Source organism: Emys orbicularis, chromosome 1 (genome assembly GCF_028017835.1).
Source record: "Emys orbicularis isolate rEmyOrb1 chromosome 1, rEmyOrb1.hap1, whole genome shotgun sequence".
In the NCBI taxonomy this organism is placed as follows: Eukaryota; Metazoa; Chordata; order Testudines; family Emydidae; genus Emys; species Emys orbicularis.
Window position 1 is genome coordinate 364,397,507 of NC_088683.1, and position 13,556 is coordinate 364,411,062.

Sequence of the window (13,556 nt, forward strand, 5' to 3'; positions counted from 1 at the left end):
CCTGGTCTAAGCTGACATTGCATCACTCTAACTACACTGACATAAGTCCTATGCCTCTCAAGGTAATTTATGATGTCAGCATAGCAGGGGAGTTACATTGGTGGGAGGAACATTTCAGTGTTTACAGCTCCATTGTTTTGTCAACAAAAGCTGACTTGTCAACAAAACTCTAGTGTAGACAAGGCCTAAAAATTATGGACTGAGCAGAGAGAGTGGATTTATGGCTTATTACAGTGATCTATAACCTCTCCTTTTCCCCCCTTGCCTGGAGAGGTGTTAATGGGTCACTTCACCTTGAATGGTCCCTTGAAATATGTATTAACTATTTATGCTAAACAATCTGTTCCACCTCGTATGTAGCTGTGACAGTGAACACATTTCCTAGACCTGAAGAAGAGCTCAAAAATTTCTCTCTCTCCCATCAGACTTGGTTCAATAAAAGATATTATCTCACCCACCTTGTGTGTCTAATGTACAGGTAAAGTGCGAGTCAGAAGCCTTGTACAAGGGAAAGAAGTGTCGGTCCCCCTCTTTGTGTTTGTACTATAACATCTAGAGTCTCTACCAGATTGGAACCCTGTTGTGTTGACTGACTTGCGCACACGCCCGCTACAGCCCCAATTCTGCAAAATGATGCATGTAGGAGAACCCTGCCTTCTGCATGGAGCCTCATTCAAGGTCAGAGGGGTCAGTTTATGTGCATAATTTTTGAAGCTCGGGACCTAAGTGTGCAAGCCAGTCAAAGGTTTGAAAGAGGAAATCGTGTTCATTTTACAGATAAGGAGACTGAGGCTCGGGGAGAGCAGGAACAAGGAGTAATGGTCTCAAGTTGCAGTGGGGGAGGTTTAGGTTGGATATTAGGAAAAACGTTTTCACTAGGAGGGTGGTGAAGCACTGGAATGGGTTATCTAGGGAGGTGGTGGAATCTCCTTCCTTAGAGGTTTTTAAGGTCAGGCTTGTCAAAGCCCTGGCTGGGATGATTTAGTTGGGGATTAGGTCCTGTTTTGAGAAGGGGGTTGGACTACATGACCTCCTGAGGTCTCTCCCAACCCTGATATTCTATGATTCTAGGTAGCCTGGGGTTTCTCAGGGAATTTGGCACAGCTAAGATTTGAACTCAGATCTCCTGTGTTCTAGTCCTGCACCTTAAGAGATCCTCCTTCCTTTCCCAGTTTCCCTCAGAGTGTGTTACCAGAAATAAATTTGTAAATGTTTTCTCTTGGGGGAGAGTACAGCATGGCCTAATCGTACCCTCTGTCTGGGAGCTTTCCCTAATCAACTTAAATGTACCAAGACCCGCACTGTAGAAGCCAAGGGAGGATGGAGGTGAGAGCTTGTAGTGGCAGAGAGATGCTACCAGAGTTGGGGGTGTGGAGGGAAGGGCTCAGAGAGGAGAAATGGTGGAGCCGACAACCCCTTCTAGGCACTTGGAGATAAGATGCCAGCTGAAGAGTTGGGTACAACAGAAAGAAGGCCCCGAGTCAGAAAGGAGTGTGTTGTGTGCAGAGGAAAGGAGGCAGGGGAGGCACAGAGCAAATGGAAATCTGCAACTCCAGAGACCAGAAGGGAGGATTCAGTAGTTGAGATGGTGTTGGCTCCCCGTTCTCGCTCATGGTGGGAGATCTTCAGTAAGCCCAGCCTGCTCCTGTCCCCTCTGATGCTCCATAGCTAGCCTGCTGTCGATCGTTGCCCTCTGTGAATGGTCAGTTTGTGCCTAGCTGCAGTTTGATCTGATTGGCTTTAAATACTGGCTACAGCAGCTGTCATGGCTGTGTGGGCAGATGAGACTCTCCCACAGCCTAGCCCCTTCTCGCGGAGTTGCTCGATGCTAGATTCATATTCGCTAGGTGACCTGCAGTCTGGCTAGAGCTAAGGCCCTGCCCTTACTCCTCATGCTGAGAGCAGGAGAGGAGGGATTTGGGGTAAGGTGCTAACTGTTGACCAGTTTCTAATCCCTTCATTCCCAAGGAGGGCTTGCTGCAACTCTCACCTTCTGGATCTTAGGCGTGACCACTCATTAGTTTGCTTGTGTCTGAGCCATGGGCACTACTGAAGCCCAGGTGTTGTGTTGCAATCAGTGCCCTCATGTGGACTCCGTCAGCCATGAGAGGATGGAGGTGGTGCCATCCTGCCTCCAGGATGAGGGGGCTGAGGGCGGTCACAGGATCCACTGGGGCCGGGGGTGGGTGGGCAGAGCTATGACCCCAGCTGGTGATTCGTTCTCTACGCTCTCCACTGCCGCCTTTGAGCCTGACCCAGCCGCTGCAATCTGCCTGCCTGACCCTCGTGTCTGCTGTCTCCTAAATTCCATGCACCCCAACAAGCCCCTGCTCATACCCGTCATCTTATCGCCGGCCGCACTCCCCCAGGCTGACGGGCGCTTAAACCTCCAGCTCTTTCCCTTTTCGCTGCCGCTGCTGCAGGTCCAGGCAGATGGCTGTTTCCCTGGTGAGCTTCTGTTGTAAACTTGAGTGGATTTATTTTTACTCTCAACTTTTCCCAAATTCATGTTAGTCATCTCCCATGGTGCTTCTATGGCCACGTCAGCCTAGAATCTGAGTGCCTCACAATCTGTAATGTATTTATTCTTACAGCAGGTAGGCAGTGCTGTTATCCCCATTGTACAGATGGAGAACTAAGGCACAGCGGCTAAGTGATGTGCCTAGGGTCACTTAAGAATGTGGCTGAGCAGGGAATTGAGCTTGGGTCTTCTAAGTGTATGCCCTAACCCCTGGGCCATCCTTCCTCTCAGTGCTTCTTAACCCACCTGTTCTACTCTGCTGGCAAAAGGTTTGGAGTTGAGCATCGAGGAAGAGCCACAAAGTCTAATGGAAACAGCAGTGTTGCCCAGACTCCCTGTTGAGTAAATCTGATTTCATGAAGTCACTCTGGTGCTGTCATTTCCTCCTATCTCCGTGCCTTTGTCCTATTCCCCCCCTCGCCTTCCCCTGTTGCTTAATTTAGATCAAGTTCTTCTGAGCACATACAGTCAGAGCTTTCATCATCTGGAGGCCAGAAGGGACCATTTTGCTCACTTAGTTTGACTGCTTTCATAACATGGGCCCAGATAATCTCCTCCAGTAATTTTTCAGTCAAGCCCATTACTTGTGTTTGAACTATCGCAGCTCTGTTAGAAAGGCATCAGCCTTAATAGAGAGACTGCAAATGAGGGAGACTCCACCTCGTCCCGTGGTAAATTGTTCCAATGGAAAATTATCCTCACCGTGAAAAATTTGCACTTTATTTCTAATCTTTTATATGGTGCCACATAAATACTAGGTATGCTGATAGCGCTGTCCCTATGGGACACAACTCCCAGGCCACACCTGCTCTGGGCTTTGACATGAGGCAGTGGAGTTAACGGAGGCGTGACTTGCTCAGGCACGGTGGTTGGGACATGCTGCCAATGAACCACTGATGGGGCCTCACTTTTGCATCTACTCAGGTATGCAATTGGGTGTGCAAATATCCATGTGTGTGACATACATGTGCACTTAGCTTGTTTGCGACAAGTGTGTAAATAGGCAGTCGGATGTGTATCTGGTTACTTTCATGCCTGGTGCCAGCCATTTGTGGTGAGAGGATGTGTAAATCATGCTTGAAGTCCACACTCTGTCAGTGCAAGGCCTATGTACCACTTACAGCTCCTGAAAAGCTGCCATTGCGTGTGTATCTCTTTGAGCTGATGCTCCTTAATTTACTGACAAAAAACCCCACACTGCTGACCGGTACTGCTGCCAGCCCCAAAGGAGCTGTGGAAGAAAGAGCTGGTCTTTTTTCCCAAGGATTCTTTTCTGCTTCTTTTCCCTTTAATAATGACAGGTTTCAGAGTAGCAGCCGTGTTAGTCTGTATCCGCAAAAAGAACAGGAGTACTTGTGGCACCTTAGAGACTAACAAATTTATTTTACCTTTAGTCCTTTTGTTAGTCTCTAAGGTGCCACAAGTACTCCTGTTCTTTTCCCCTTTAAAATAGCTTTGCATTTTTAAAATGTCTTTGGTTCTTGCCGTTAAAGATGCGGAGAGAGTCAAGAAGTGGCCAACGGGAAATAGGGAAATACCCACACACAATCCCCACCCTCCCTGCACAAAACTCCCATCCTTATGGAAAAGGAGATTGACCCCAAAGAGAAGACCATGACTGTCCAGTGTCCCTTAATTAAGCAGAATATTTCCCACACCATTTAAGTTAAAACCCAACAGTGCAGCATAAAGCACTGTTGCGTGATGATTACTATTTAATATGTATATTGCTATAGCATCCAGAAGTTTCAGTAAGGATTGGGGCCCTGTTGTGGTGGGTGCTATACAGATGCTGTGCCAGTTTTGTCCCTAGTGTAGCTTCAGGTGGCTAGCAGGGCTTCTTACAATTCTGAATAGTGGAGGTGGCTAATTTAGTGACACCAAGCACTGATTTCATAGAATATCAGGGTTGGAAGGTACCTCAGAAAGTCATCTAGTCCAACCCCCTCCTCAAAGCAGAACCAATCCCCAACTTTTTTTTTTTGCCCCATATCCCTAAATGGCCCCCTCAAGGACTGAGCTCACAACCCTGGGTTTAGCAGGTCAATGCTCAAACCACTGAGCTATCTCTCCGGCCCCAGACCTGGAAAAACTGGACCTGGAAAAACTGAACGCTCTCCTATTAGGTCCACCAGAGTGGCTTAGAAGGAAATGAAATACAACCCCAGTCAAATGCAAAGGCGAGGTAATACAGCTCCTGGTTACACAGAACACACTCGACATACTGTTTTGACTCTTGAAACATGAAACGCTCTCTTCTTCCCACTCACAGGATGTTGGAAGGCCTTTTAAAATGCAGAATTAGGCAGCCCGCAGTCTAGGTCCCTGCTGCATTGAGACTGACCGGCTGCCTAGTCACAGTTCTGCTTTCAGCCAACACGTCAAGCGCGGTTTTACAGCGTTCTAGAGCCTGCGCCGGCGAGAGGGCGTGGTCCCTCGCCTCAGGAGCTGCGGGGTGTCGAGCGCGAGGGGGAAGAACCAACCCGGACTGTTTTCAGTTATTTCAGGCAACGTGGTGTTTCGGTGAAAGCTCTTTAAGTGCCATTCACAGGAGTGGCCTGGGAGGAGACCGAGTGCATCCAGCTGTCTCTTCTGCCTCATCTCCTCACACGTTGTAAACCGGAAAGGGACTTTTCTCTCTCGACGCTAGGAACCTGTCTGTGCCTTACCGTCGAAGATGATCCTATTCTACATTTAACGAATCGGCGTGGAGGCTCTCTGGGCCTTGGGTCTCAGCCACATGCTGATTGTAAAGACCCCAGCAAATGTTGGCAGCTGTATAAATAAAATAACAGGCAGAACTGCTCCAGGGCCTTGCACACAGTAAGGAACGGCGTGCTGGTTCCGGGAAGGGGTCCTGACATCATTGGGTGCTTAACGTGCGCAGTCCCAGAGCGTCCCTGTACACGCGTCACTGGGCTGCTGTGTAGAGCAATGGCAGCTTGGTGCATCGGTGTGATCGGACCTATGGTCTGTCAGCTCAGAGTCTCAATGCGTGGATGAGACGATGGTGTAGAGAGGAGGGGTTTACGTTCATTAGGAACTGGGGAAACTTTTGGGATGGGGGGAGCCTATACAGGAGAGATGGGCTCCACCTAAACCAAAGTGGAACCAGACGGCTGGCACTAAACATTAAAAAGGTTGTAGAGCAGTTTTTAAACTAGGAGATGGGGGAAAGCCGACTGCTGCAGAGGAGCACGTGGATCGGACAGAGACTTCTCTTAGGGGAGAGTCTAATGATAGAGAATCTCCAGGTTCTAGTCAGGAGCAGAGGATGGAGGAGGATAAAGTAGGGGCCAGATCAGATGAGAAACATTCACATAAAGAATCTGACACATCAGAAAAGGGCAGACAAACAGTGACAAGTTTTTAAAGTGCTTGTACACAAATGCTAGAAGTCTAAATAATAAGATGGGTGAACTAGAGTGCCTTGTATTAAAGGAGGATATTGATATAATAGGCATCACAGAAACCTGGTGGACTGAGGACAATCAATGGGACACAATCATTCTGGGGTACAAAATATATCAGAAGGACAGAACAGGTCATGCGGGGGGGGGGGGGGGGGAGTGGCACTATATGTGAAAGAAAATGTAGAATCAAATGAAGTAAAAATCTTAAGTGAATCCACATGTTCCATAGAATCTCTATGGATAGAAATTGCATGCTCTAATAAGAATATAACATTAGGGATCTATTATAGACCACCTGACCAGGACAGTGATAGTGATGATGAAATGCTAAGGGAAATTAGAGAGGCTATCAAAATTAAGAACCCAATAATAGTGGGGGATTTCAATTATCCCCATATTGACTGGGAACATTTCACTTCAGGACAAAATGCAGAGATAACATTTCTCGATACTTTAAATGACTGCTTTATGGAGCAGCTGGTACGGGAACCCACAAGGGGAGAGGCAACCCTAGATTTAGTCCTGAGTGGAGCGCAGGAGCTGGTCCAAGAGGTAACTATAACAGGACCGCTTGGAAATAGTGACCATAATACAATAGCATTCAACATCCCTGTGGTGGGAAGAACATCTCAACAGCCCAACACTGTGGCATTTAATTTCAAAAGGGGGAACTATGCAAAAATGAGGGGGTTAGTTAAACAGAAGTTAAAAAGTACAGTGACTAAAGTGAAATCCCTGCAAGCTGCAGGGCGCTTTTTAAAGACACCATAATAGAGGCCCAACTTCAATGTATACCCCAAATTAAGAAACACAGTAAAAGAACTAAAAAAGAGCCACCGTGGCTTAACAACCATGTAAAAGAAGCAGTGAGAGATAAAAAGACTTCCTTTAAAAAATGGAAGTCAAATCCTAGTGAGGCAAATAGAAAGGAGCATAAACGCTGCCAAATTAAGTGCAAGAATGTAATAAGAAAAGCCAAAGAGGAGTTTGAAGAACGGCTAGCCAAAAACTCCAAAGGTAATAACAAAATGTTTTTTAAGTATATCAGAAGCACGAAGCCTGCTAAACAACTAGTGGGGCCCCTTGATGATTGAGATACAAAAGGAGCGCTTAAAGACGATAAAGTCATTGCGGAGAAACTAAATGGATTCTTTGCTTCAGTCTTCACGGCTGAGGATATTAGGGAGATTCCCAAACCTGAGCCGTCTTTTGTAGGTGACAAATCTGAGGAACTGTCACAGATTGAAGTGTCACTAGAGGAGGTTTTGGAATTAATTGATAAACTTAACATTAACAAGTCACCGGGACCAGATGGCATTCACCCAAGAGTTCTGAAAGAACTCAAATGTGAAGTTGCGGAACTATTAACTAAGGTTTGTAACCTGTCCTTTAAATTGGCTTCTGTACCCAATGACTGGAAGTTAGCTAATGTAACGCCAATATTTAAAAAGGGCTCTAGAGGTGATCCCGGCAATTACAGACTGGTAAGTCTAACGTCGGTACCGGGCAAATTAGTCGAAACAATAGTTAAGAATAAAATTGTCAGACACATAGAAAAACATAAACTGTTGAGCAATAGTCAACATGGTTTCTGTAAAGGGAAATCGTGTCTTACTAATCTATTAGAGTTCTTTGAAGGGGTCAACAAACATGTGGACAAGGGGGATCCAGTGGATATAGTGTACTTAGATTTCCAGAAAGCCTTTGACAAGATCCCTCACCAAAGGCTCTTAAGTAAAGTAAGTTGTCATGGGATAAAAGGGAAGGTCCTTTCATGGATTGAGAACTGGTTAAAAGACCGGGAACAAAGGGTAGGAATTAATGGTAAATTCTCAGAATGGAGAGGGGTAACTCGTGGTGTTCCCCAAGGGTCAGTCCTCGGACCAATCCTATTCAACTTATTTATAAATGATCTGGAGAAAGGGGTAAACAGTGAGGTGGCAAAGTTTGCAGATGATACTAAACTGCTCAAGATCGTTAAGACCAAAGCAGACTGTGATGAACTTCAAAAAGATCTCACAAAACTAAGTGATTGGGCAACAAAATGGCAAATGAAATTTAATGTGGATAAATGTAAAGTAATGCACATTGGAAAAAATAACCCCAACTATACATACAATATGATGGGGGCTAATTTAGCTACAACATGTCAGGAAAAAGATCTTGGAGTCATCGTGGATAGTTCTCTGAAGATGTCCGCACAGTGTGCAGAGGCGGTCAAAAAAGCAAACAGGATGTTAGGGATCATTAAAAAGGGGATAGAGAATAAGACTGAGAATATATTATTGCCCTTATATAAATCGATGGTACGCCCACATCTTGAATATTGTGTACAGATGTGGTCTCCTCATCTAAAAAAAGATATACTGGCATTAGAAAAGGTTCAGAGAAGGGCAACTAAAATGATTAGGGGTTTGGAACGGGTCCCATATGAGGAGAGATTAAAGAGGCTAGGACTCTTCAGCTTGGAAAAGAGGAGACTAAGGGGGGATATGATAGAGGTATATAAAATCATGAGTGATGTGGAGAAAGTGGATAAGGAAAAGTTATTTACTTATTCCCATAATACAAGAACTAGGGGTCACCAAATGAAATTAATAGGCAGCAGGTTTAAAACAAATACAAGGAAGTTCTTCTTCACGCAGCGCACAGTCAACTTGTGGAACTCCTTACCTGAGGAGGTTGTGAAGGCTAGGACTATAACAGCGTTTAAAAGAGAACTGGATAAATTCATGGTGGTTAAGTCCATTAATGGCTATTAGCCAGGATGGGTAAGGAATGGTGTCCCTAGCCTCTGTTTGTCAAAGGATGGAGATGGATGGCAGGAGAGAGATCACTTGATCATTACCTGTTAGGTTCATTCCCTCTGGGGCACCTGGCATTGGCCACTGTCGGTAGACAGGATACTGGGCTAGATGGACCTTTGGTCTGACCCGGTACGGCCGTTCTTATGTTTTTATGTTCTTATGTTCTCTGAAGGTCCCAATCCTGCAAGGCGCTGAGTGCCTCCAGCTCCCAGCACGGTCACGGGGAGTTGAAGGTGCTCGGCTTCTGCAGAGGAACAATCCCTCTGTTACCAGTTACACGTCTATCCTCCAATGTCCTCTGCAGCAGCTCCAAGGGCCTCTTTCTTTGCGGCGGAGGGCAGAGCCTTGTCATCCCGAGCAGGGAACGCCTCATGTGGCTCAGCACCGGCGACTTGCCTTCTCCCGAAGGACCTCAGGACACGCTGCTTGATCTCTTTCGTCCTCATGCCATAGATGATGGGGTTGACGGTGGATGGGAGTAGCAGGTAGATGGTGCTCAGCAGGTTATGCACGTCCTGCGAGATGGCCTGGCCAGCCCGGTACACGATGGAGGAGGAGAGGAAGGAAGAGTACATGAAAAACATCACCAGCAGCTGGGTGCTGCAGGTGTGGAAGGCTTTCCGCCGTAGGCTGCCTGAGGCGATTTGCAGGGCTGTGTGGACAATGGAGGTGTACGAGGCCAGGATACAGACGGTATCGAAGATGATGATGACGGCTCCCACCACCATGCCCAAGATGCTGTTGCGGGGCGTGCTGCTGCAGGCCAGACTCACCAGGGCTATGTGCTCACATGCGAAATGCTGGATGATGTTGGACTGGCAGAAAGGCAGCCTGGAGGCTAGAACGACCATGGGGCAGACCACGGAGATGCCACGGATCAGGGCAGCGAGGGTCAGCATCGCCAACAGGCGCTTGGACATGATGTTCATGTAGCGCAACGGCTTGCAGATGGCGACGTACCTGTCCAGCGCCATCATCAGGAGAACAGAGGAGTCCATTATGATCATCAGGTAGATGAAAAACATCTGGGCCAGGCAGCCGGGCAAGGAGACACGGCCGGAATGGAACAAGAAGGCCAGCAACATCTGGGGCATGATGGCATTGGTGCTGCAGAGCCCCACGGCAGAGAGAAGCGAGATCAGCAGGTACATGGGGGAGTGCAGGCTCTCCTCCACCTGGATGGTGTAGATAATAGTGCAATTCGCCACCACATTCACCAGGTAAAGGCAGAAGAACGGAATGAAGAGGAGAGGGTGGAACTCCTGCAGCCCAGGGAATCCGAGCAGGATGAAATCTGTGTAGGAGAGATTCCCGTCTGGGCTTCGTGTCTCTCCTGCCATGCTAGGGCTGGGCGGTGGCGGGATTGCAGAGCTCTGACGGGAAGGATGCTGCCTTTCTGGGTTAGAATTTTTCTGGCAAGTTATAATGGCTACAGAATGAATGGCTGGTTTGCAGAGCGGGTCTGTCTCTTTATAATGCCCCCCATGCCTGTGGTATCTCAGCCACAGTATCCTGACAACATTATTAGTATTAGATCCAGAGATTACTTACAGTCCTTTAATAGTCCCTGTCAAGATGTAAAGTGTCCAGAGTGGCTCTGAGAAACACGGCTGAGATGATTCTGATCCAGCTCGCCTGGCCAGGGCAGCGAGGAGACTGTCTTTAGTTCATGCATCTGACGAAGTGGGTATTCACCCACGAAAGCTTATGCTCCAATACATCTGTTAGTCTATAAGGTGCCACAGGACTCTCTGTTGTCTTTAGTTCAGGCACTGAGTGAAAGGAGCTGAAGCACTCAGGGCATTTATGCTCCTCTTGGAAACCCCTGTGGAGCTGATGTCACTATACCTGAATCAGAGACGTACGAGGCTTGGGCTCTGTATGGCACAGGCATGTAGCAATTCTCCATCCCATCCAGCGTCAGTGGATTTATAACAACAACGCCTTGGCCATTAGAAATGGCTGTCCTCTGTTGCAGACTGGTTTGTTATTGTAAGGTTGCGTCTGGGCCCTGCTGTGCTGACGCCACTGCTGATCGAGCTGAGCAATACTGATATAATCATAGACGTGTGGGGCTGGAAGGGGCCTCAAGAGGTCATCTAGTCCAGCCCCCTGTGCTGAGGCAAGAGCAAGTAAATCTAGAGCAGCCCTGACAGGGGTTTGTCCCAACCTGGTCTTAAAAACCTCCAGTGACGGGGATTCCACAACCTCCCTTGGAAGCCTGTTGCAGAACTTAACTCCCCTGAGAGTTAGAAAGATTTTTCTAATTCTAACCTGAATCTCCCTTGTTGCAGATTAGGCGCATTACTTCTAGTCCATCCTTCAGTGGACATGGAGAACAATTGATCACGGTCCTCTTTATAACAGCCCTTAATGTATTTGAAGACTATAGGCTGGTCCCCCCTCAGTCTTCTTTTCTCAAAACTAAACATGCCCAGTTTTTTAAACCTTTCCTCATAGGCCAGATCTTCAACACCATTTATCATTTTTGTTGCTCTTCTCTGGACTCTCTCCAGTTTGTCTCCATCTTTCCTAAAGTGTGGTGCCCAGAACTAGATGCAGGACACCAGGTGCTGCAGGCTGACTGTGCATTGTGTGAAGACGTACTTCCTTTTGTTTGTTTTAAAGCTTCTATTAATTTCATCCAGGGTTGCCAGGTGTCCGGTTTTCACACTGGCGGCTCCAGTCGGCACTGCTGACTGGGCCGTTAAAAGTCTGGTTAGCGGTGCAGCGGGGGCCCAGGGTTAAGGCAGGATCCCTGCCTGCCCTAGCTCCGCACGGCTCCCAGAAGTGGCCACCAGATCCTGGCGGCCCATAGGTTCATGGGCGGCCAGGGAAGCTTCGCACGCTGCCCCCACCCCAAGTACATAAGAACATAAAAACGGCCCTACTGGGTCAGACCAAAGGTCCATTTAGACCAGTATCCTGTCTTCTGGGAATGAACAGAACAGGTAATCATCAAGTGATCCATCCCCTGTCGCCCATTCCCAGCTTCTGGCAAACAGAGGCTAGGGACACCATCCCTGTCCATCCTGGCAAATAGCCATTGATGGATCTATCCTACATGAATTTATCTAGTTCTTTTTTGAACCCTGTTATAGTCTTGGCCTTCACAACATCCTCTGGCAAGGAGTTCCACAGGTTGACTGTGTGTTGAGTACCAGCTCTGCAGCTCCTATTGGCTGGAAACCGTGACCAATGGGAGCTGCAGGAGGCGGTGCCTGCGGGCGCAAAGGCAGTGCTCACTGCACCGAGCCACCTGACTGCCCATGAGCCTAGAGGCCACAGGGACCTGGCAGCTTCTTCCTCAGAGCCACAGTAAGCGCTGCCAGGACCCTGCACCCCCACATCCCAACCCCCTGGCCCAGCCAGAGCCCCTTTCTGAACCCCAAACCCCTCATCCGCAGCCCCACCCTGAGCCAGAGCCCTCGCACATCCCCTGCAACCCAACCCCCTGCCCCATCCCAGAGTCCCCTCCCACACCCCAAACCCCTCATCCCCGGCACCACCCCAGAGTCCACACCTCCAGCTGGAGCCTCACCGCCCTGCACTCCAACCCCCTGCCCCAGCCTGGAGCCCCCTCCTGCACCCCAAAGCCTGCACCCCCAGTTAGAACCTTCAGCCCGTCCCGCACCCAAATCCCCTGCCTCAGACCAGTGAGAGTGAGTGCGGGTGGGGAAGAGTGAGCAACAGAGGGAGGGGGGGCGGGGCCTCAGAGAAGGGGCAGGGCAGGGACGGGGCACGGGTGTTCGGTTTTGTGTGATTACAAGGTTGACAATCCTAATTTCAGCAGGTATCTTCTAGTTTTTGTGTTATGTGAAGGGGTAAATAACACTTACTTTTTCCACAACACTCATGATTTTATAGGCCTCTATCATATATCCCCTTAGTTGTCTCTTTTCCAAGCTGAACAATCCCTGTCTTTTTAATCTCTCCTCATATGGAAGCTGTTCCATACCCCTAATCAGTTTTGCTGCCCTTCTCTGTACCTTTACAAATTCTAATATATCTTTTTTGAGATGGGGTGATCAGAACTTCATGCAGTGTTTAAGGTGTGGGCGTACCATGGATTTCTATAGTGGCATCATGATACTTTCTGTCCTTTACTATATTTTCAACCAATTTGCCTGGTGTTGAAATTAGGCTTACTTGTCTGTAATTGCCAGGATCGCCTCTGGAGCCTTTTTAAAAAACCAGGTGTTACATTAGCTGTCCTCCAGTCATCTGGTGCAGAAGCTGATTTAAGTGATAGGTTACATACCCCAGTTAGTAGTTCTGACATTAGATATTTGAGTTCCTTCAGAACTCCTGGGTGAATCCCATCTGGTCCTGGTGACTTATTACTGCTTAATATATCAATTTGTTCCAAAATCTCCTCTACTGACACCTCAATGTGGGACAGTTCCTCAGATTTGTCACCTAAAAAGAATGACTTAGGTGTGGGAATCTCCCTCACATCTTCTGCAGTGAAGACCAATGCAAAGAATTCATTTAGTTTCTCCGCAACAGCCTCATCTTCCTTGAGTGCTCCTTTAGCACCTCAATTGTCCACTGGCCCCACTGACTGTTTGGCAGGCTTCCTGCTTCTGAGGTACTTAGAATATTTTTTTGCTGTATTTAGTTTGTGTGTCTTTAGCTAGTTGCTCTTCAAATTGTTCTTGGCTTGCTTTCTTATACTGTTATACTTGACTTGCCAGAGTTTATGCTCTTTTTTATTGTTTTTACTAGGATGTGAGCTCCAGTTTTTAAATGATGTCTTTGTGTCTCTAACCACCTCATTTACTCCACTGTTTAGCCACGGTGGCATTTTTTTGG

The 13,556-nt window shown here is 47.7% G+C and overlaps 1 protein-coding gene across 1 annotated transcript; it reads right to left on the reverse strand.

Annotated features, from left to right (window-relative positions):
- Positions 1 to 9,022: 9,022 nt before the first annotated feature.
- LOC135886843 (olfactory receptor 52K1-like) lies at positions 9,023 to 10,081 on the reverse strand. Its single transcript, XM_065414958.1, has one exon. The coding sequence runs from the start codon at positions 10,079 to 10,081 to the stop codon at positions 9,023 to 9,025; it is 1,059 nt and encodes a 352-aa protein (XP_065271030.1).
- Positions 10,082 to 13,556: the final 3,475 nt, after the last annotated feature.

Coding starts and splice junctions, on each gene's coding strand:
- LOC135886843 (XM_065414958.1), bottom strand. CDS start 10,081: ATGGCAGGAGAGACACGAAGCCCAGACGGGAATCTCTCCTACACAGAT.